General features: G+C 38.7%; 2 protein-coding genes across 12 annotated transcripts in view; both read left to right on the top strand.

Annotated features, from left to right (window-relative positions):
* adck1 (aarF domain containing kinase 1) overlaps positions 1–1,923 on the top strand; it is a 41,647-nt gene extending 39,724 nt beyond the window's left edge. For both annotated transcript variants that reach the window (XM_028001132.1, XM_028001131.1), the window contains exon 11: positions 378–1,923. In XM_028001132.1, the coding sequence (XP_027856933.1) occupies positions 378–537 (160 nt within the window). In that variant the 3' untranslated portion in view covers positions 538–1,923. The remainder of the gene's footprint in view (positions 1–377) is intronic.
* Positions 1,924–21,535: 19,612 nt separating this feature from the next.
* Positions 21,536–22,829, top strand: part of nrxn3a (neurexin 3a) — a 123,728-nt gene continuing 122,434 nt past the window's right edge. For 6 of the 10 annotated variants that reach the window (XM_028000331.1, XM_028000330.1, XM_028000335.1 and 3 more), the window contains exon 1: positions 21,536–21,764. The gene's annotated coding sequence lies outside the window, so the exon portion shown is untranslated. The remainder of the gene's footprint in view (positions 21,765–22,829) is intronic. The other 4 variants (XM_028000329.1, XM_028000327.1, XM_028000328.1 and 1 more) reach the window with 1 other exon arrangement.

Genomic DNA, 22,829 nt, shown 5'->3' with positions numbered 1-22,829 from the left:
GATAATAAAAGAAGAGGTCAAAAAGTATAGTCAAGGTGAATGTTTTCTACTCAAGCAACCGTAGTTTTGAATGTAAAAATAAAAAGTATATGTGCTACTTTAGAAAGTTTGGATCTTTAAATGGAAAATGTTTAGGAATCCCATATAAAGACAGAGAAATGTCCTTGCTGTTTTACACACTGGAAATTTCACTGTAGAAAGAGTCATTATGTCTTTCCATCCTGGAGTTAAGACAAACCGGGGTGTGTAAGTCTGTGCAAGCAGTAAGGATTGCCTTTTTTCCCCATTCACTGCTTCCCCATCTGATTCCTTTAGTTAAATGTAAGTAAACCCTGAAATGTGACTCTTCACCTCCTCTTCTTCTGTTGCTCTAACAGGCACAAGAGGAGTAAGACTCAGTCCAGGAGACGGCATCTGCAAATTACGCTGGCTGAGTCTTTGAGTCTGTGGAAACTCTCAGTGTATGAACTTCTGCTGTGGGTCAAAGGATCTATGATGACCCGCTGGCTCTCTGCTTTGCTGGCGTTTCTGCACTGAGGCAAATCTGAAATAGGGACATCATTGTCATCTTCCGGTAGAGACACTGAAACATTCTGGCTGATATGTCCCACAAAGCATGTTTGATACATAACTTTTCGTACTGAAACGTAACTGTACTTTTTACTTTTATCACACCGCAACACTGGAAAAAATGGAAGATTCTCATGTGATAAGGTGAAAACTAGTTTAATTTTATTTATTTAAACTATCATTTGAGGTATCACATTATCGAAAATAATGTAGTTGTATGTTATTGCTCTCCAGGTCACTTAATCTACGACTGACCGAATGAAAACAGAAAATTGTCTTAAACTGAATGGCAAACAGGCTGCTTAAACACCATGAAAGTGTTGGAAATAGAGAGTCATCAGTCCCGTCTTCAAATTCCACCAAGGTGTGGAACATAAGCAGCTGCTGACCTGATGTTTGGAGTTTTATCTTGAATCTGTGCTGTTTCATGCTGAGGTTCCCTGCTTGCATGCTCCATTTCTGCTTCTCAACAGAATACCTCAAAATGTCCGTCACATCACAGTTTTCCATCTGGCTTCTGACAGATTATGTTTACTGCTGTTTTTTTGGTCACATCCTGTTGCTTCATCCTTGCACCAAGAGTTTGCATTTCTCCCCAGACTCAACGTCAAAGTCACCTCAGAGGATTTTTAGTCTGTCAATGTGGGAATTACTTGGACAGTTCTGAACTTCTACAGATTGTTGCCTTTTTATTTCCAGAATGTTTCTCTGACTTTTTGTTGGACCTTGTGAAGATTGCTTTTCACTTCTGGAAAAAACAAAAAACATTTAAAGCTGCAATTCAATGTTTTTCAAACTTATAGAAAACATTAGTATTCCAGACTGTGTTACTTGTATTAAACTTACTGGAATCACCTCATCACAAAAGAAAAAAGAAGAAATCAAATGTTTTGTGAGCAAGTGCTCATGTACCACAACTACAACCAAAACATGTGAAAAATGTAAATTTTCCATTTGAATTCACTCTGTATTTGCTATCAGAACCATAATACACATCCTTTAATGTTATTTTATGGTGCTTTCAAAAGAATTAACTAACCTGTTGTTCCACATCACATTTGAGGGAGAAAACCACTAGTTATTCTCAGAGAGGTAAAATAAAAATAATCTCGACAGTTGAAAGTCAAGAGTTTTGTGGTGTTTCTTAATTTCATTTGCCATATAAACTTTAAGAATGCGATTGCTTATTTCATTTCATTTAGTTTTAACTTTTTTATTCTCTTTTATTTATCTATGTCATCTTAGTTTTTGTAGATCTGATGACAGATCTAAGTTCAGTTGTTAGAGCCTAAATGGTTGACCCTGCATCTTTAGGGAGAAGATTAATTAAAATGAAGCATAAATCAACAGTAACCACGTACAGTGTGACTTATTTCTGCTTTCTTCTAGAGGATAAAAACCTAGTTTGGTTCTTTTTCACTCAATAGTCTTGATGCATCTCAGATCTATTCACCCATCAATTCAGAGTTGGGTCAAGGTGTTCCCGGGCTAGAATGGATATAAAAACAGTTTTGAGTCTGTAACAGTTTCTACCCAGAAGGAGGGGTTTTGAAAACCTGTAAATTTTCCTGATCTGATGAACCACCTCAGCAATGACTCTATCCCAACCATTCCCCAGATAACAGAGATCTTGACCTTATATCTAAAGTGGAGTCTAGCCACCTCACATAGGAAACTCATTGTATGCCGGATCTTGCTTTTCCAGTCATAATCTATATGTCAGGACACTAGATGAACTATGAAATGTATTTACAAACTAGTCACCTTATTTAATGTTTGTCTCTCACTACATGCATTCAGAGCCTCACAAAGAGAAATAAACCTTTAAACGTAAACTTGCTAATCATCAAAACAGGTATTTTACCACAACTCTTGTATTCGGTAGAGCAACTTCACTAGAAAACAGCAAACACCAAATCATGCAGCATGTACTCATTTCAAGGTACAGTGGGGGAAAAAGAGTTTAGTTAAAGTAATAACCTCAGTTATACTTTTAGTTTTTTTTGGGTGGTAGCAAACTTCAATTAGTTTGTTTGCTACCACCCTGATTATTTATTATCATAATTTGTTTTTCAAAGTAGCAAAAGTATATAATTTCCCACCACAATTATGGCCATAGGTGAGGTTTGGGAGATAGTATATTGAGAAGTTCATCTTTCAGCTCAATTCCTTCTTCCCTATGAGAGATGAGAGTAATGCCCTCACCCACTAATGCAGATTGTACCAGTTCAGGCTAGTGACTTCAGGTCTCTGACAGAAGGCAAAGAGTACAGCTTGAATGTCTCATAAAAGACATTCAGGACTCTTTTCTATGACTACAGTTTAGAATCCTGTTCATGGACATAAACAGGATCGGAGATGAGGGGCATCTCTACATAATGCAGACACTATCCTCCACTAAACCCCTGTTAAATGTCTTTAGTGAAGTGTATGACTGTTTACCTATCACAAATCACAAAAGAATAGATTAACCAACTTTTCTGGGTATATGTCGCAACCCAAGATGCAGGAATTTATGGCATTTTTCAAACTATTCTTCATATAATCTTTGAGTATCTTTGAGATTCATATTGCTGACATCAGTCACAGTGAAAAGTTATTGGAAAAGTCACAGCAGCTCCAGAACACCGACTGTACTGTTGTCCTGACGAATATCTAAGGTCGTACATTTATCCACCGCTGGAACGCCATAATTACCTCAGAAAATCCAGATTAAGAGTACAACCACGCTGTGAGGAAAATACTTACGCACAGCAGGGTTTCGAGTTGAAAGCTAATGTCAGCAGGCATGTCACAATACTCAGAATGGCTGTAACATTCTTCTGTACAGCAGGTAAGACGTTTTCTCAAGTGGATGTTATTTTTAAGGCTGAAGTCAAACTGGATTTATTTAATCTAAATGATGATAAAAAGCTTAAAAATGAAAGGAATAAGCAGAGTTTATCAGCTCACAGTGAGGGTAGCATGCCTACAACAAAAGAAGCTCAGGTACAACCCAAACACCAACTGTCTGGACAAAATGAACAGCTTTCATTTTGTTCCGAGATTCAGCCTGGACTCAAAATATCAACTTCTCATTTCCATTTCCATAATCCCTCCAGCAGCCAATCTTAGAGACACACTCACCAAGTCGGCTGATAATTTGCTTCTCTCTGCAGTTCATCAGCAAAAATGCATAATTGCAAAAAAATGTCCAAAAGGGGAAAATAATTTCTCTGCTGCACTTTGGACATCTAATCCAGTGTAAACGTTGCTATAACAGCGTGCTGGATGGGCTTATTTTTGATGTTTCAGGAATTAAAATTAGCTTGGGGTCTGTTCTTATGGCCTCTATATCAGGAACAGCTTTTTTGCTGCTGATATTGAATTCATAAAGGAGGTAAAATGCACACAAAAACCACACATTTTCCTCTTCATTAGCTTCCACTGTTTGCCGGAGTGCTATAGCTGCAGTAGATGTATCGCTCTGTGTGTGTGTTGGAGAGTTGGATCATCCATCTTTATCATCCAGAGCCACCCAGGCCTGCCACTGTTAATAAGGGCAGTTCTCTCTTTCCTCCCTCTATGGAACAGACCTGGAGTGGTGCAGAAGGTCACAAAATGATCAGATACGCATTTAAAATTGTGATGGTGACAAATTCTGTGGATGTTCTTTTTTTTAAACACAATACAGTATTGTACATGAAAACACTGCTGGCATGTAGGTTGGTTCACTTAATGTGCAAATTGCACAAACATGGGCTTATACCTAAAAACATCTTTTGAGACAGTTTTATGAGAACAGAGTTGAATAAAAAGAAGCAAAAAATTCTGGATCCTCACAACAAAAGGTACAAAAAGTTCCAATGCCTATAAAATATTGTATACTCAAATGCACTATCCTCAAAGACTTGTCCAAAGAACCTACAGTCTTGCCACCAGTCCGACATCCATTCCCACACTATTTTTTTTATTCCTGTGGAATACAGAGAAACCATAAAGAACATTCAAATGCAAAATATACAATTATAACTTCAGATACATCTGAACCATCCAATTTCACAGTGGCTCACTTCTTGTATTCACAGTAGACAAAGGACACAGCCTACATCAATCAACCACACCTTTTTAGAGGACATCATGTCTGGAATGAAACCCAACTAGGAAATACTAAGAACAAAGCAAATCTTGTGCCACAATAAAAATCCATCCACTACAGACTGAAATTAAAATCAACAAGTCAACATTTCAATCAATATCAAGTGGATGATGACAACAAATTCACCATCATCGTCCCACATCTGCTTGCACCATTTTTTTTTCATCAGCTTTTTCTGGAAGTTAAGTTGTTATAAACTGAACTCCACTGAGCCAAAGGGCTACCGTACAAAACAATGTTTTTACCCTAATCCTAGACCCTGAGTTAGGTTAGGTGAATCTGGTTTTGTCATTTGAGTTGAAGAAACATGCTGCTGCCCTTCTATGCAGTGTGGGCGGCAGCAGTGTCATTGTACCTCTGATCCAATGTGTTCAGCGTAATAAATGAGGTGTCACTGGGAATTGGCCCACGCTGTTCACAACACAGTAGCCGTTGAGGTAAGTAAACAGTAAGTGTTTCAATTCTCCAATACATCCCTCCTCCTGTCCTGCCTTTTTATTCTCCTGACAGTGAGTTCACTCACTCAGGCCTCCTGTCGTAATGTCTTCTTATTTAGACTGAGGTTGACATTTTCTTCTGATTAAAAATCCAATATGCCTTTTACTGATCTCCACCTCCAACATGATGGATGCGATTCAGTTTGATTTCAGATTTACAGTAGAATTAATCATTATGACTATTTCTACCTCCCAGGAAAGCTGTTTGGATTGATTCCAGAAAATCATTTCTGCTCAATCTAGCATTGAGAAGTCTAGAGTGTTAAAGGTTTCATGTGCTTTTTGTTCCATTGTCCTCACAAACATGTCTCGTGGAAACCAATAGTATGAGACAATCATCTACACAAAGATTTGGTCCTTAAGGCAGTATGTTTTTCTACAGTAGCATTGCCAAGGGCATTGGTATCTCATGCTATCACAAACTTTGGATTTGAAACTCTTTTCTGACAAGAGGCTATATCATGTTTTTTCTTGCTTGTTTCATTTCATCTAACATAAATGCTGATCTGACCAACCATTTCTATTGTGTGATGATCCATCTGAAATGCCTCCCAGCCCAGAGAACTGGTTAACAACTCTTTATAAAGGTAATAAAATGTTTTATTTTTGCACCATAAAGTTTGAAAAGGCTTTTGAGAATGCAACTTTTGAGAATAACTTTGCATTACAGACCTCAGCAAAGTCTCCCAAGGTAATATGTTGTCCATGAGGTTTTATAAGCTATTCATGAATGTTATTTATAGTGGTTAGGCTTGCTTACTTTCATGCTCTTCTAAAACAAAAAGGAGGCAGAGATCAACAGGCAGATGCTCATGGTGAAGAGAAAGCTCTTGATTTACCAATTGGTCTATATTCTTACCCTTATCTTTGGTCAAGAGCTTTGAGAAATCACTGAAATATTACAGGGAACAAGTGGCCAATATGAGTTTCCTTCACAGGGTGTCTGGGCTCTCCCTTAGATATATGATGAGATGCTTGGTCATTTAGAAGGGACTCTGAGTAGAGCCGCTGCTTCTCAACATAATGGATCGATAGATATTCTTCTCTGCAGAAGAACACATATGCAATTTCTTTCCACTCTTTCAGCTTTTTTGTAGTCTGAAGTTTATAGAGTCAGCTCCTCAAAGTCTGAGACAATGGTTTCAACCGGAAAAAGATGGACTGCCCCCTCCCTGCTGGGGTCAAGCTATGCCTAAGGCGAAGGAGTTCAAGTAGCTTGTTTTATTGTTTCTGAGTGATTGTAGGAGGAAGCGCAAAGGTGGATAGACAGCTTATGGGATCCGATTTATCGGTCTGTGTACATTCTGACTCACTTCTATAGCTATGGGACTTTAAGGACGATTGAAAGAACAAGATCCCAGATACAAATACTTAATTCTGCAGAGAATGGTGGATCTCAGCCTTCATGGGGATCTTCGTGTACTGGAAGGGTGATCAGAGTAGAGTTGCTGGTCTACAGTTGAGGTGGTTTTAAAATCTGGGGACCTCCTTTAGGAGGTTTGTTGGGTACTTCCTTCTGTGAAGAGACTCCAGGACAGATCCAGAACCTGCTTAAGATAATATATTTGCATTCTGGCCTAGCAATACATTGGGACCTCCCAGATTGAGCTGAGGAGTGTTGTTTGGTTTCCCTCTTGAACTACTTTAACCTGACCTTTTATAAGCAAAGAAAATTGCTGATCAAACTAAAAAAGTGGTTCATAGTTGGGAAAATTTGAGATCTGGAGAAATGAAAGGATGATTATTATCACAATCATTCACTTGATTTCTGATTCACATATGCACTGCAGAGAACAGCCTTGGCCACTATGAGTCACAGCTACAAGAATTATCATTCAAATGGGAAGAGAGGCATCAAACTGCTGCATCTGAGGTAAATGATTAACTTTTTCTTTAATGTTTAATTTCCCTAGCCAAAAAATACATTACAAATATATCTTTGTTGTCTTACTCAAAAGCTCAAGAACACAATACAAAATAATTTTCTGTTTTTCTTTCTTAAAGTTGACTGTGGTTTTGATTGCCATGTAAAACCAGTAAAAAAAAAGGCTTCACAGAAAACACATATAAATGTTCAAGCTTTTATAAGCACCCAAAGTTTTACTAATTAATCTGTATTTTAAAATAAATCTACATATATCTATTTTAAATGAATTGCTCTTTTAGTCTCACACTAATTTTGAGTCCAGTAATGTCAGATTCACCAGTGAAAAGTGGATGCAAACCTAATCCTGAAGGCTTCACCTTTATACTATTGTCTGAATTTTGAGTTCAAAAGGAATAATCATGCTATGCAAATATGATATGCAGAGATATCTTTGTCAGCTCTGATTGAGGGTTAAAGGCACCAAAAGTTAGAAATTTAAACATTAAAAGTCATCCATCCATCTTAGACTCTCATCTTTGATCCAGTCATAGACAAGTAGTTTCAGTAGAGGTCCCCAGCTACCTCCTCCAGCTCATCTTGACTCCCTAAAGCTAGTGATGAGATAAAATCTCTCCAGTAAATGCTGGGTTTGCCCTTTGACCATGTATAAAATGCCTCCCTAAGGAGGAAGTCAGACATCCAAACCACCTGAACGTGATCATTTTAAAGCAGAAAGTCAGACTACTCTCATCTCATTGCCCCGTATCCTTAAGAATGAAGAATCTTGCCTCCTTGCAGAATCTCATTTCAACTTGTAGTTATGAGTTTATTCTTTCACTAATTACCCAAAACTCCTTCCTTACCATGACGTACCAGTACAGCAGTCGCTGAAAAGTTCCCTGAACTAACGTCCCTCTTGCACTCATTGTTGGTATTATGAAAAAAACTTTCTGAAACTCCAGACTCCTGGATGATTTTTTATATTGAAGATAAAAGTATTTTGTATTGTCTCAAAGTGGAGTTTGTAGGGTACACTATTCCCGTTATGCTCTCTTATCACCCCGAGCATGATTACTTTGTTTTCATTTAATAGATTGCCTGTGCTTCTTCTCCTTTGTTTTCATGGTACTCTCTTTGTAAGTTGGAATATGTACTACCCTCCTGATCTGTTTGTTCTTTCTAGGAACAGAGGCTACAATTTTTCAGTGTTTTCAGATCTAAAAAAGTATCATTTGGTTACCTTTTATTGTCACACAGACATTTATCACCTGTTAGGTAGTTTTTTGGCTATACACTCTTTCTTTTCGTCTCTTGTCAAGGATTTCTAAACTACAAAAATTTTATGAAAATTGCAGTCCAAAAATCAGTTGGGTAACAAATACGGATTCCTACACATTTTATCCCTGTGTGACAGAGCTTCTGTCTCAGTGCCTCGCTGCATTTCCTGTTAGCCGTCACATCTGTAGAGGGTGGCTGATCTAATTTCACAGCTGACAGTTGGCGAACACACAAGCTCACAAACTGTAGCGGCTGAAGTGTGTGTCAGCCTGTTTGTGTGTTGGTACGCATGTGTTTATTACCATGTGGGCCACTCTCAGATTGCCAGCAGGCTGCGTCTGAAGCAGCCTGCTGGACGCTCTAGCAGATATGAAAACAGTCATCCTCAGGCCAGCAGCTGGCATGGTAACTCTCTGTCATCAGTGTTTGTGTACGAACGGTTAAATTTGGCTGAAGTCCTACGGATAAAAGTCTAATATACTGTTGGTTTGACTTTTGCCACTTAGAAAGTTTGTGTTTGGATGTTAAAAATAGCTGAAAACCAAGGTTGAACCTTTACTAAGCACTGTGTAGCAGACTAAATAAATAAACCAATAGTCAGCATAGTTTTGAAAAATAATAGGTTAGTCCACAAAGAGCTAAAAGACTGGATATAAATAGATTTCCTTTACCTGTTTATGCACAACCCTATACTAATGAGATTATTTGATTAAAATCCACAACATTACATTAAAATATAGTCAAACTTGAAATGCTGATTAGATTTGCTTTTCATTTTTAAAATGATAACAGATTAAATCTCTTTTATAGAAATTAACCGTATTTACATGTTCATTGATAGGCTGTTCTGCAACCTCTGTATATTGCAACTCTAGGAGGCGCCATTGCTTCTGGACAATTTTTTGAACGTCAACTCTTTTCCTTAAAGTTATATAAAATTATACACATACATTTTTTGTTAAAATGGTTTCTCAGGTAACTACAAGGACCATTTGGAGATAGGTGCTGTCGGATTCATCAGCTCCTGGGAGTTTTACATTTTTATATAAATACTCCAATCGGTTGTAACCTATAAGCAAAGCAGGTTAACTGAAGGAATGATGGTCTTCCTGCCTAACTAAAGGGCAAGAAAAATGGATGTTAAGGAACTTGTGGTGAACAAGCAAAGTGGAAAGAACTGAAAAGTAAAAAAAAATAAATAAAACTCAGGGAAAAGAATGGAAACTAAGATACGACCTTCAAAAAATAAAGACAACCAACAGCAGAGCAGCTATAATTATCATTAAACACAGAATCATGCCAGACAAAACAGCAACGAAGATCATAGAAACAAGACTAAAGAAGGAACGAAGGACAGCTGGGATCTCAAAGAGTGTGGAAAATACAAAGTAGAAGCAACAACAATCAAAGAATAAATCATATCAGACAGCCATTACTTGAGGTGGCAGATGACTTAAATTAAAAGTGAAACCATATCATTAACTAATTAACTCCAAGAAGAACTATAGAGGCAGTGTTTCTGTATGGGCCACTGCCTTAGCGACTCCATCATGAACACGTATTCTGTCACAATGTCATTATTTATTTAATACAAACTAAACCAAAATGCACCTCTTTAAAAACCTCATGTTTGGTCATGAAGGTATTCATTCATGTGACCTCTAAATACATTCTCTATACCTTCCCCAAACAACCGACACATTTTAATCAATATTGTGAGATGCCAGTCTTTGTTACAAAGCCTGATAGAGAGATACAAGAAAGAAAAAAAACGATCCACCAGTGAATGTGAAACTCTTTGTTCTCTGTTCTTTTCTCCTCGTCTTAAAGTCCATCTCAACTGACAATGAGACAGTCAATACTAAAATATGTTACATATATCTGACTGGGTTCAGATCTATTAGGTTAGTTTAATTTTGACTATTTTCTTTGAGTATCGCTTGTCAACTGTTTGTAAGTATATACATCATCCCTCAACATTTTAAAACCCTTTTTACCTAAATATAATAAATAGTTTATTTCATTTAAAGACAAAAGAAGAAAGCCAATGAGATTGTATTGGCCAAAGATTGAATGTTATTATTAGACTGAAAATTCCTACAAAGTTAAAATTTTTATTCATATGCCATTTAGTTTACAAGGTTGTCACTGGTATCCACTGCTTCATAGACGGATGTTTTTGTTCTTGTTGTTGTTTTATGTCCTTTTAATTTATAAACTGTTTTGATCCAGAATTTTGCTTTTAATTACCAAAAGAATACCCCAGAATATTTATCCTCGCACCTTTGGTAATACTCAACAAGATCTCTGAGACTGGTAAGATTGAACATTGACATTTTGTAGAACGAGCTCATTTTACCCTTTTGTTCTTACAACATATTGATTTAAATTCATATACTCTGAGGCTTTGAATCCCACAGAGAAATAAGACGTAGATCAATGGGTAAATTCAAAGTTTTGCCTTCTGGCTTGGCCTCTCCTTATTCAATTACCGTGGACACTGAATAGTGATGTGCTGTTGCAAAGAAACTCCCACTTGTGGAGTCTCTTCATCTTCCCAACATAACTATAGATTGTCAGTAGCAAAACTAAAGCAAAATCCCTGCAGGGGCTTTGTGTCTGAGGTCATTCTTGTGTCGTTGTCTTAAGGTGGACTATTTGTATTGGAGTGAATTAACACTCCTCTGTAATCACTCTGCATTATGGAGCAGTTCAATAAACTGACACTGCAGGTCATTGGCATGTCAAGCTGCTCCTGTCAATATATGTTCCAGCCACCGCTCACGCGGACAGCAGAGACTCATCGTAACACACATACCCACCCTGCGGGAAGACGTGACTTATACACTCTAAAGTGGAGGAGATAACACAGTGATGTGATCAATAGCTTTTTAGTGGCAACCACTCCCTGTCCCTGTGCCCTCAGGATATATGCTGTTAGAGGGCAGTAAAAGCCCAGAGGACTCACTTTCTCTCTGTTTATTTCACCTTATCTTCATCCCCATCTCTGTCGCTCACAGCTCCATTCCCTGACGTAAAATATATGCCTCTCAGAGAGACAACAAAGTCACCATCATCCTCCCAAAGATCGCCTCGGAGCTCCCACTCCATGTCACGGCTCAGTTTGTGGCTGCGGACGCATCACGAGAGCGCTGATCGTCCGTATGAAGAAATTTCACTGCAATAGATTGAATAAATTTAAACTTTCACAGAATGGCAGCTTTTAGACGGAGGACTCAATCCCATCAATCACTCCGAGTTTTGCTGGTGGCTTATTTTTATTCATGAGTTATGTAAAACACAGCACAGCCTGTCAGGCCTTTTACAGGACTCAGACAAAAACATTATTCTACATAGTGTTGGATGTAGCAAACAGCGCTGCCATCATTTTGTCTCTTTTGATTTTCTCTTCTCTAATTGAACACATACCTTTAGCCTTCAGGGGTTATTTCATTCAGAATTATTGATAATTTTTTCTGCAGAAATTATACAAATTCCAAGTTTCGTCATTTCTCTGAAGATGACAAGAGAAACGACTTTGAGGGATAACTGACTGTCTGCCTTGGAAGAGGGGATAACTACAGGTTATGATAATGCTTTAGAATAAAAATGATTCCCACATCATGCATATTGTTCCTAGCAGGAGTTATCGGTGCTTGTCCCATCCTTAATGTATCCGCCTCTATCTTGTGATGCTTTAATGTCATGAAACTCAATGATGTTTACACTCCTGCAGAATGATTTCTACCCACGATTCATTGCTTCAGGGTCATCGTACATCACGTCAAAAGGCTCTGCATCACTTAAAGCTCTGAGCTTGGATTAGATTCGGAATTTAGGTTGGTTTGGGAAAAGATTGTGTTGGAGTTTGAACCCATTTCAATGCTTACTCTCCTGTTTGAATAAAAATTTTAATTCATTATTTCCATATTGACAGTCATGTTAACTGATACTTGAAGTTTTTGTGGAGCTCTATACCGAACAATCATATGTTTGACTGGGAACAAGGCCGAAACATATAAAGCAAATCATATGTAATACATCTGCGTTATAGAGAGATTTATCTTTTTTATTTATTAATTTCTAAAATGAAATAAAATAATGATAATTAAAAACATTTTTTTACAGGCATGCAGATTTATCCCAACTTGAAAATTTGGAGACAACATTCTTTCACATCTCTTTGCTTACTTTTAGGCTTTGTGTGGAAGCATTATTTGGTCAAAGGTTTTGCTTTGAAATGCAAGCTTCAACATGACAGACTGAAGGTTCAGAGCTTTGCTGCTGAAATCATAGAGAAGAAAGGAAACAACAAGTCAATTTTTACACACCATAAACCACCTTCTCTTCATCTTCCCTGCCCTATAAAGGTGCCAGGAGGACTATAACACAGTGCAGCTAACAGTTAAAGACTATTAGAAAGCATTTCCTTTAAAAACAATGACAATCATAGGGTTCAGGATCAGGGTTTCATCTGTAGTAGTGGGGCTGATCCTCTGCTCTGTCACACTGAAGAAAGAGTATAATTGAAACCTGAAGCTATCTCAAACCTCATCTACATTATGCTTACCATAGTCTAGATGTCAAAATCCTTTACGTTTCTGTTTAGTATGCTGACGGAGTCCCTGGAATCCATTGTCTGTACATTTTCAATCTGTGTTTTCAATCAACTGTTAAACTTCATCCTCTCTCTCATCTCAGTGTTTCCTGCATATGAGTGACACTGCTAAATAATCAAACCATTCATTTTAATGAAGTTGAAAAGTGAACAGGTGTGACACAAGTAGCTGAAACAGATGTCTAGGGGAAGTGAGTCTTAAAAGATTTATAATCTAACTTTACACCATTCTGTGAAAGTGTCTTTGAAACCTAAAGTTAAAGGGTTTTGTAGATCTTTAGAAACTGTCTTACTTGATTTGTATTGAAGGGGAAAGTCTGCAGGTAAACATGTTGGGGAGTCACCTTTCATCGATCAGTTCAGTCCCTTTCTAAAGCACAATGATACTGAAGAGAATTTTTTTTATTTTGGTCCAAAAACTAGCTTTCCCACCTCTCTGGATACTATGTTTGGACCTCAGCAGGTCCAAGCTTATTATTGGACCTGCTGAGGCTTATAACCAGTCAGGGTACTTTAGAAAACATATAGCTTAATTTATTTAAGACCAACATAAATTCTTCTTTTCTATTTAAACCTATTCCTTACCCAACAGAATGAACCAGATGAATTAATGCTTTTCATAACTAAACCAATGCAAAACTTTCACAAAGGCTATGCTACATGCCTCCACCTAGCTGGCAGCCAGCAGTTTTCTGGAATGTAAAATAGGCCTAATGTTGCAGAAACAGAAAAGAGACGCCAGAAAACTGTTAGAAACAGCAAAAGATGAAGTTCAAAGGAAGGCATGGTTTAATTTAAACGTCTTTAGGTGCTGAAATGTAAAGAGGTTCAGGGAAGACCCTCAAACTCTACAGACACCCAGTGTTCAATATCACTCTTTTGTTAGAAAGTGCAAAGATTTGCAGGATGGAAGCTATAACAAAAAAGTCCTGAAGTGAAAAACAACATGAAAGAAGAAAGTTTCTAGAAAATGATGAATACGTTTGTGGTTCTAAACTTTTAAAACAATACTACAATTCACATTGAAAAACCTGAAACTGCTTGTAAAAGTATGCAGAGTGGTTTGTGTAACCATCCATCTGTCCGTCCGTCCATCCATTTTTTTTACACCCCTAACCCATCGGGGTCAGGCTGGTGCCTATCTCAAGCTGCTTGTGTAACCAGTAAAATCTTAATGACACTAATATCACTTATAATTTAGAATGAATGTACTGGTTTTCCTAAAAGCTGAAATGTTGGATGGTACAGTGACTGCAGAGGCATAGAGAGAACATCATTCTGCAGCTTTAATAAACATTGTTCATTAGCAGGTTTCCATGGCAGCACTGTGGAGTTGAAAGAATTTTTTAATCATGTGTGCATACGATGGGCTGCACAGAATAATATCTCAGATTTTATCCAGCATATTACATTAATATTAATATTTCTGATTCGTTGTGCTCTCTTGTCCTCTCTATTATGCATATTGTAACCTTTTTTACGTTATTTAACGTGACTGAGTGATAACTACATTTAATAAAACTTGAAAAAAAGATAATGAGAAAGATTTCAGCTATGGATGTTGTCAGAGTTTTCACTTCCTCTTTTTTTTGTTTAAACAATCATAAATGAATACAAAATACAATGACCATATTTAAATTAGCCATTAAGCACTAGAGGATAAATTTCCTGTTCTTTTGTGAATTACTATTGAGGCAAAAATGTAAAAAAATATATATATATACAGTATATTGTTCATTGAATTTATAAAAGCCATGAATCACTGCATTTATATTTTCACTCTGTAATGATGTATTAATAGAATCTGCATCACTAATTTTAAAAACACCATCCTGATTCAGACAGACGTTCCTGCTGAAGTTCTGCTTAGTTTCTTGGTTTCTCATCTGTATGGACTTGGAACTAACTCTGATTCTCACTTCTTACTTTTTTTAATATGTCATGTGTGAATTGTGTCATTAAGAAGCCCAACATATACATCTATTCATCTGGTGAATTTAATGGGTGCATTTGCAGTACCAAGTCAGACACTGCTATGATGCTGCTATGACGGTGGGTGAAAATGATGGAGTTATATCAATACCTTAACCCTCTGATGCATAGGTGGGTCCTCTTTGACCTGGTGATGTCATTTTTTTTGCAGTATATTTGTAATGAAAAGTTTTCATCACTTTATATTCCAGGTATTCCTCAAAAAATATGTTACTGATATCATGCAATTCAATTTTTTAATTTACCATTTATACATTTGGATCAGTGCCTCCAAATCCGAGGCCATGGTCTTGAGCCGGAAAAGGGTAGAGTGCCTTCTCCAGGTCAGGGGGGGTGTCCTGCCCCAAGTGGAGGAGTTTAAGTATCTCGGGATCTTGTTCACGAATGGGGGAAGAAGGGAGCGGGAGGTCGACAGGCGGATTGGTGCAGTGTCTGCCGTTAAGCGGGCGTTGTACCGGTCCGTTGTGGTGAAGAAAGAGCTGAGCCAAAAAGCGAAGCTCTCGATTTACCGGTCGATCTACGTTCCCACCCTCATCTATGGTCATGAGCTTTGGGTCATGACCGAAAGAACGAGATCGCGGATACAAGCGGCCGAAATGGGTTTCCTCCGTAGGGTGGCTGGGCTCTCCCTTAGAGATAGGGTGAGAAGCTCAGTCATCCGGGAGGGACTCAGAGTAGAGCCGCTGCTCCTTCACATCGAGAGGAGCCAGTTGAGGTGGCTCGGGCATCTGGTCAGGATGCCTCCTGGAAGCCTCCCTGGTGAGGTGTTCCGGGCACGTCCCACCGGGAGGAGGCCCCGGGGAAGACCCAGGACACGCTGGAGGGACTATGTCTCTCGGCTGGCCTGGGAACGCCTCGGGATTCCCCCGGAAGAGCTAGAAGAAGTGGCCGGGGAGAGGGAAGTCTGGGCCTCCCTTCTGAAACTGCTACCCCCGCGACCCGACCTCGGATAAGCGGAAGAAGATGGATGGATGGATGGATGGATGGATGGATGGATGGATGGATGGATGGATGGACATTTTAAGAAATAGCATGTTTTAGATTACTACCCCATTCTTCCGTGAGTGGCTCTAAAATGACCAGCATTCATTTCCTGTGGAATTTAATGGGAATCTTTGTTTCTTACTAACTGTGACTGTCAGGTAAACATTTTTTTGTGAACCATACACACTGAGTCCTAAGTCTCACCCCTGAATAATAATATTTTACAAAGCAAGGACTCTTGCATATAAGTATTATCTTTATTTTTTACCTCACACATGTGTGTATGTGTGTCAATCATGAGTACTGTGACAGTGTTATTGTCACAAATCAACATATTAGCCTTCTTTGACGTTAGCTAACACTAGTTGTCTAACCAAATAGCTAACATTACCGCCTATACTTTATTGTGCGTGTGTATTATTTGTGTGTGTGTCTGCGGGCGTGTCTCTATGTGTGTCTGACACCCTGGATGGGAAAACCAAAAGAGAAAATGTGTTGAATGACATGCAAAACCTGTTGATCAATGTGTTCAAAATTCTTTCTTTCATCACTTCAATAAATAAAATAAAAATTCATAGCTTTATAAATAAATGAATAAATGTAAATGAGCCGGAAAAGAATAGAGTGCCTTCCTTGGGTCGGAGAGGATGCCCTGCCCCAAGTGGAGGATTTAAGTGTCTCGGGCTCTTGTTCATGAATGAGGAAAAAATGGATCGAGAGATCGACAGGCGGATTGGCGCAGCATCTGCAATGAAGCGGGCGCTGTACCAGTCTGCCGTTGCGAAGAGAGAGCTGAGCCAAAAAGCAAAGCTCTTGATTTACTGGTCGATCTACGTTCCCACCCTCATCTATGGTCATGAGCTTCGGGTCATTTTCCGAAAGAACAAGATGATGGACACAAATTAGTTTTAGGGTGTCTGGGCTCTCCCTTAGAGATAGAATGAGAAGCTTAGATATCCAGGAGGGACTCAGAGTAGAGCCACTGCTCCTTCATGTCGAGAGGAGCATCTGGTTAGAATGCCTCCTAGACGCCTCTCTGGTGAGGTTTTCCGGGCATGTCCCACCGGGAGGAGACCCAGGGGAAGGCCTAGGACACACTGGAAGGATTATGTTTCTCGGCTGGCCTGGGAACGCCTTGGGTTTCCCCCGGAGAAGCTGGAACAAGTGGCTGGGGAGAGAAAAGTCTGGGCCTCCCTACTTAGGCTGTTACCCATGCGACCCGACCTCGGATAAACGGAAGAGGATGGGTGGATGGATGGATGGATGGATGGATGGATGAATGGATGGATGGATGGATGCACACACATACATACACTCACATGCATTATACACATAGCATAATAGAATACAGACAATAATGTTAGCTATCTTGGTTATCTAGCTAGTTTCAAGAAACGTGCTCTTTTGAACCACCACTCCCCCCCATCCTCACACACACACACCCACACACACATAATGGATGTTGACATTGTCCATTATTGACATTTCATCATTGCTTTTGTAAAATTGCTGTTGTTGTCATTTTGTTTTTAAAATGTTCTTCAAATTGTTCTAAAAGTGTTTAAAAAAGTGAAAAATTAAAATATTTCAAACATGAAATAATACTTGTGTGAAATAAAACACAGTGGAAAGTATTATACAAAACATTATTTTGAATCAAAATGATAAAAGTAGCAACAAAAAAAAACACATTCATTGTAACCCGGGTCAAAAAAGACCCACTCACGGAAGACTGTATAGTCAGTGACTCACGCATCAGAGGGTTAAGTAACTATGTCTTGGCTGAGATCCCTCTAACCTCTTTATATGGATCCTGATTTTTGTGAAATGTTGCTAGAACTGCAAGATATTTCTGTGCACTCACAGGGTGGGATACAACTTGGTTTTGAAGCTGAGCTGGTTCTATTATGCAGGCGTCAAAGTAACTCGATCCCTCCTAATTACAGGTGCACTATTGACATGTGTTAAGTGAAAGAGGAGAGGGGTGGAAAGGTTTATGAACATTCAAGAGTGAAGGGAAGCTACAAGACATTTTGGTATCATCTGTTGTGTCTGTAGTTTTATTTATAAAATATGGCCAAGTTCTTCTGGAGAATTATATAATTAATCAGATGCTTGACATTTCTTAAGTTCACATCTCTTCTTATTTAGGTATAGCTTAAATATGCCTTATAGGAAGGAGTTTTTGTTCATAATAGATGGAATTAGATGAATGATGAGAGGTGTTTATAAGAGATTAAAGTAAATAAAAAGCTCCAGGTCTGTCTGGGGCATGTTTTCTTCATCGTCGACTGTAGCCGAGTGACTGGGTTTGGTTCTCACCCTGTGGTTGTTTGATTGCTCATTACTTTGTCATCCCTGTGAGGTCAGGTGGATGTGGCTCCATCTGGGGAAGCAAACTGATGTATTTAGATGATACCATTGGGAATGAATTGAATTACTTTGTGTAGGTTAGTTTATTTTTTGGCCACCTGTGTCATCTGGGCAAAGCAGCAAAGCGTAAGCACACTAAACTCCTCCAAACTACCAGAGGCATCTCATAAATGTTTGAATCCTTACACAGACCATAGAGCAAATGTTTTTGTATTTGTTTATGGGGAATGAGACTGCTATAAAATTTTATGTGATAGTTTCATCATAGATACGGTAAATAACTTAGATTTGTTTAATATTTATTGCAAGATTTCAGATAATTGCAAGTTTCCTTTTAAAAGTTGTATGGAATAATTTTCATTTTTCTGATGGTTGTGTTAATGTACTTGCAATCTGATGTGTCAAGTTTAATCTGTTCTTTGTGTATGAGCTCCACAAATATATCTCAGCAAATCATAACCTATCAATGGTTATGTTCTAAACAGAAAGAGAGGCCCCAAATCAAATTCTGGTATTGGTCTTTAATGACCTTGGGCCAATCCTACTTATGTGGGCTTTTGGGAGGCTTTAGAGTTTTTCCATTGAATCAGGTGGTGTTCTTGTCTTTGTTTTGATGTTCTGTTTGTCATTATTTCCAGTGGCAAGGTTGCCACCCAGTTTTACGGGGCTTGTGGTGTCTCTAGTAAGGACAATTGTGCAGTGTTGTGGGTAATTACGTACTGGGGATAATGCTGCTGAAATTTGCTTCTTAGTAGCCACTGGGGTTTTGCGGGTACAAACCTGATGTGGCTCCTTGGCTCTCCTCAAAACTCAGGTGTAGAACATGTTGTGCTGCTGCTGTAAGGTGCAGTGCAGGTTTCTTGCATGAATGGTGGTGCATGCATGGTGTGTGTGATGGTTGTGGGAACATGGTTTGGTGTTTCTGCTAGCATTTCAAGTTGGGGCTTTGTTAGTGGGAGCAATGTTTTCCTGGGATTCCTGTCCTGTGATGGGTGTACATCATCAGATCATTTTAAGAGGGAGTTATCTTCTTGCTACTCAGTCTGATTCTCACAGTCGGTTTCTGTGTTCTTTTTGTTTTTGGATTTTTAAGTGGTTTGCCTGTTGGTGTCGTTTGTTGGTGATCCTGGATTGCTGATTGGGGGAAGGTTATGTGATGATGTGCTAGTGCCTGGACTGTTCTTTGGCCTCTGTGAGGCACAGGTTATGTTAAAGATGCTGATTTGTTTGATGTGATGTCATTTCTTTGCCACCCTTTTTCTCTTTTATTTTTTTCCCGGCCTGTCTTTGTTAGAGTGACAAAATGTGGGTTATTGTTCTGTTAACTGAATTTATGACAATACCTCCCTCTTGTAGAACAAGAATGGGATAACAACAATACTCAGGCCTGCATAAATTGACAGGAGAGAAACTATTTTATATTTTATTATTAAAAAGATCTTCTCATGGTCACATTTGTTAAGTCATCCTGTTTATATTTTTTATAGATCTAATTAAAATTGCTTCTTTGCAAACTTGTCTTCTATAATTTGACACAAATCACATTTTTGTTTAGTTTAGCCTCTTTTAAATATCTTAATAATTCATAGGTTAAAGTTAAAATGAAGGGTAATGAGTTTTGATTTAAAAATACGTTCATAAAAAGAGACAGAATCAGGACTTAGTTCAGTGCCATGAATCTGTTTGGAATCAAGAAAATTTTAAGAAATATCCAGAGATGGAGTTTTCTTCAGTTTTCTTTGGTCAGAAATCTGTTCAGAGAAGATAATCTACCATGCTCTCTCTTTAATCTGGAATCTTTAAAAATATGAAAATCTGTTCAGCGTAAGGAATCTGTCCAGAGTTAGAAATTCAATATGAACTCTGCTTAATGAAAAGAATCTATCTCAAAATAGAATGGTGTTAAGAAAAAATAATTCAGAATCAGGAATGTGATGTCAGAATTTTGAATGGAATTGGTAACTAATTAGAAACATTTACTTTTCCCCATTCTCGCGCATTCGTAACAAGCCCCCCTAAGTCAATATTTCATAGAACAACATTTTGCTGCAATTACAGTGTTTCGGGTACGCCTCCACCTGGACTGCACATCTTAACTTTTAAGCAGAAGAGCCATACTTCAGTCATATTGGCTGGAGACCATCTGAACACATCGATTTTAAAACCTTGCTGCAGATTCTCCATTGCAGTAAGGTCTGAGCTATTCTGACTGAAATAAAGGTGGTTGCATCATGGTCCAGGGTTACTTTTTCTTAGCTGGATCTGCTGTAAATTTCTCAATAATGCTAGTCCAGATTTAGCCAGTGTGTTCCTTTCTTTCCATGATGCTGTTTGTTCACTGTTTTCTAACCAAAATCTGAGGCCTTCACAGAACAGCTGGATTTAGACTGAGAATAAATTAAATTCAAGATACTAAATACACTGTAAATCTGGGATTTATGCTTGGAAATCAATCTAATATAAATGATATCCACATATATTCCATTTTACTATATTGTATTACTTTGTAGTTAGGTGAAAAAATGTGGAAAAGTTCAAGGAATATGAATACTTTTGAAGGCACTGAGGTTATGTCACATTTTTAACTACATAAAAATGTGACATAAAAGCAAAAACAAATGTGTTATTGAGTGCTAGATACTGTACCATGTATGTTTTCACCCAATTGTTAGTTGATTTGATTAAATGTTGATTAACTAAATTAAAATTTAAAAAAAACATGTCAACTCAGGCAGACCGTTTTAAAACTCAAATTGTTGAGTTATGTTGACACGCTTAAATTTACATTTCATTGAACCAACTTATAACCATAAACTGCAATGCCAACAACTCACGAAATTAGGTTGGAATTTCATAACTTATATTAAATTGAAGTAAACTACAGAAACAAGTTAGGATAACTAATTGAGGGTACCGCTTTGTATAGTGTGGGAATTTATCCTACATGGCTCCATGTTATTACCTTCATTTATTCTTCTTACATTCTCCATCCTATATTAGATTGTTCCACATGTTCCCATTCGAGCATTGTGCACTGCAGGTTTTCTACAATAGCATTTTTTTCCCTAAAAACAAACTGAAACTAAATGAATCCACAGCATCCAGACGCGCCTTCGTAGCTGTGCGCACGCTCCATGTGCCTTTAAAGGGCGCGCGCTGGCGCTGAGTGGAGGGCGGACCCTCGTTGGCGCGCGCGTGCGTGTCAGCGTGTGCGCGCCTCTTGCCCGCAGCCGCCGCGAGTGGCACAGAGCAAATAGCGGCTTTTGTGCGCATGATGCACCGTGTTGGACGCACCTGCGAGGAGCGATAAAGGCAGCCCGGAGACGGCGCTGCTTCTAACTGGATTCTGGATATTTTTTGTAAAAGCAAAAAAGGGGGGAAAAGTGGGTCCGTGTACACTGGCAGCTGGATTTTAGCAGGTGGATACTTTTGGTCTGCTGATCTGAGGTCAGTAACGCCGTCTGTGTAAGTTCAACCTGCTCATGTTAGTGTCCACCTTCAGAATGAGTGTTAGGGGAACAGAAGCAGGAGGGGAGAGGAGGCAGGGAAGGCTGGAGTTTCAGTTCCTGGTGGACAGGTATCACAGGACTTTTACAAGAGTTTTTTTTTCTTTTCTTCTTTTTTTCCGGTTTTTGCGCACGGACTCGGCGGATGTCTGTGGGTCTCCTTGAAGGAATCGCGACATTTTGGGGGTTCAAACAAAAATGTTCTGCCATGTTGGCCGCTAATGTCACTTTGACAGGCAAGAGTAGAATTACAGACCTCTGCGCTGCCCGTATGGCTACGAGATAAAATATCAATTTTGATGTTTTGATCATCAACATACCTCAAACACCGCAAGCCTTAAAATGGGCCTTATGGTTGTAAACATAGGTTTGGAGCCAGAATGGAGTAAAAACTGAAAAGATAAAAAGAGGATTTCCTTCACCCTGTTTTAGGCTGATGAATTATAAATCATATGCGCGCAAAGTGTCCAGTTTCCATGCACGCCTTGTTTTCACGCATTGTTCTCCGCTGCAGTCGCGTGTTGAAATGTCACGCACGCTCTCCGTGGGCTCTTTAAATATTGATGCACATTTTCTTGTAATTCGAGCAGCTTTTCTTTTTTGGTGCATGACCTTGCGTTTGAGCGGAGATGGACAGCAGTGACCGTTGCATTCCTCCATCGCCTTCCTGTTGGGGAGGTAAAAAAATAAAAGAGAGAGAGACAAAAAAAACCCACACAGCTGGCGTTTTCTTTTTCACATTCATCAGATCAAATTAACAAAAACAAACACAATTTGAAGATATAATTTAGACACGTGAGGTTTTACGACTAACATGAATGTAAAAACATCCCAAATTTGCTCCTCTCAGATTCAGAATTGTCGAACAAAATTGGAGCAATCCTTTCGCTACCCGACGCAAAATCAGGGACATAATTTAAGGGAGAGAAATTGTGAAATATTCTGATGAATCGGGACAATTTGGGCTCCCCAGCGGATCAAATGACATCTGCAGAAGGGGTTCGCT

Source organism: Xiphophorus couchianus, chromosome 19 (assembly GCF_001444195.1).
Source record: "Xiphophorus couchianus chromosome 19, X_couchianus-1.0, whole genome shotgun sequence".
In the NCBI taxonomy this organism is placed as follows: domain Eukaryota; kingdom Metazoa; phylum Chordata; class Actinopteri; order Cyprinodontiformes; family Poeciliidae; genus Xiphophorus; species Xiphophorus couchianus.
Note: the sequence above shows the minus strand (reverse complement) of the source record. Positions and strands in the feature narration are given on the sequence as shown.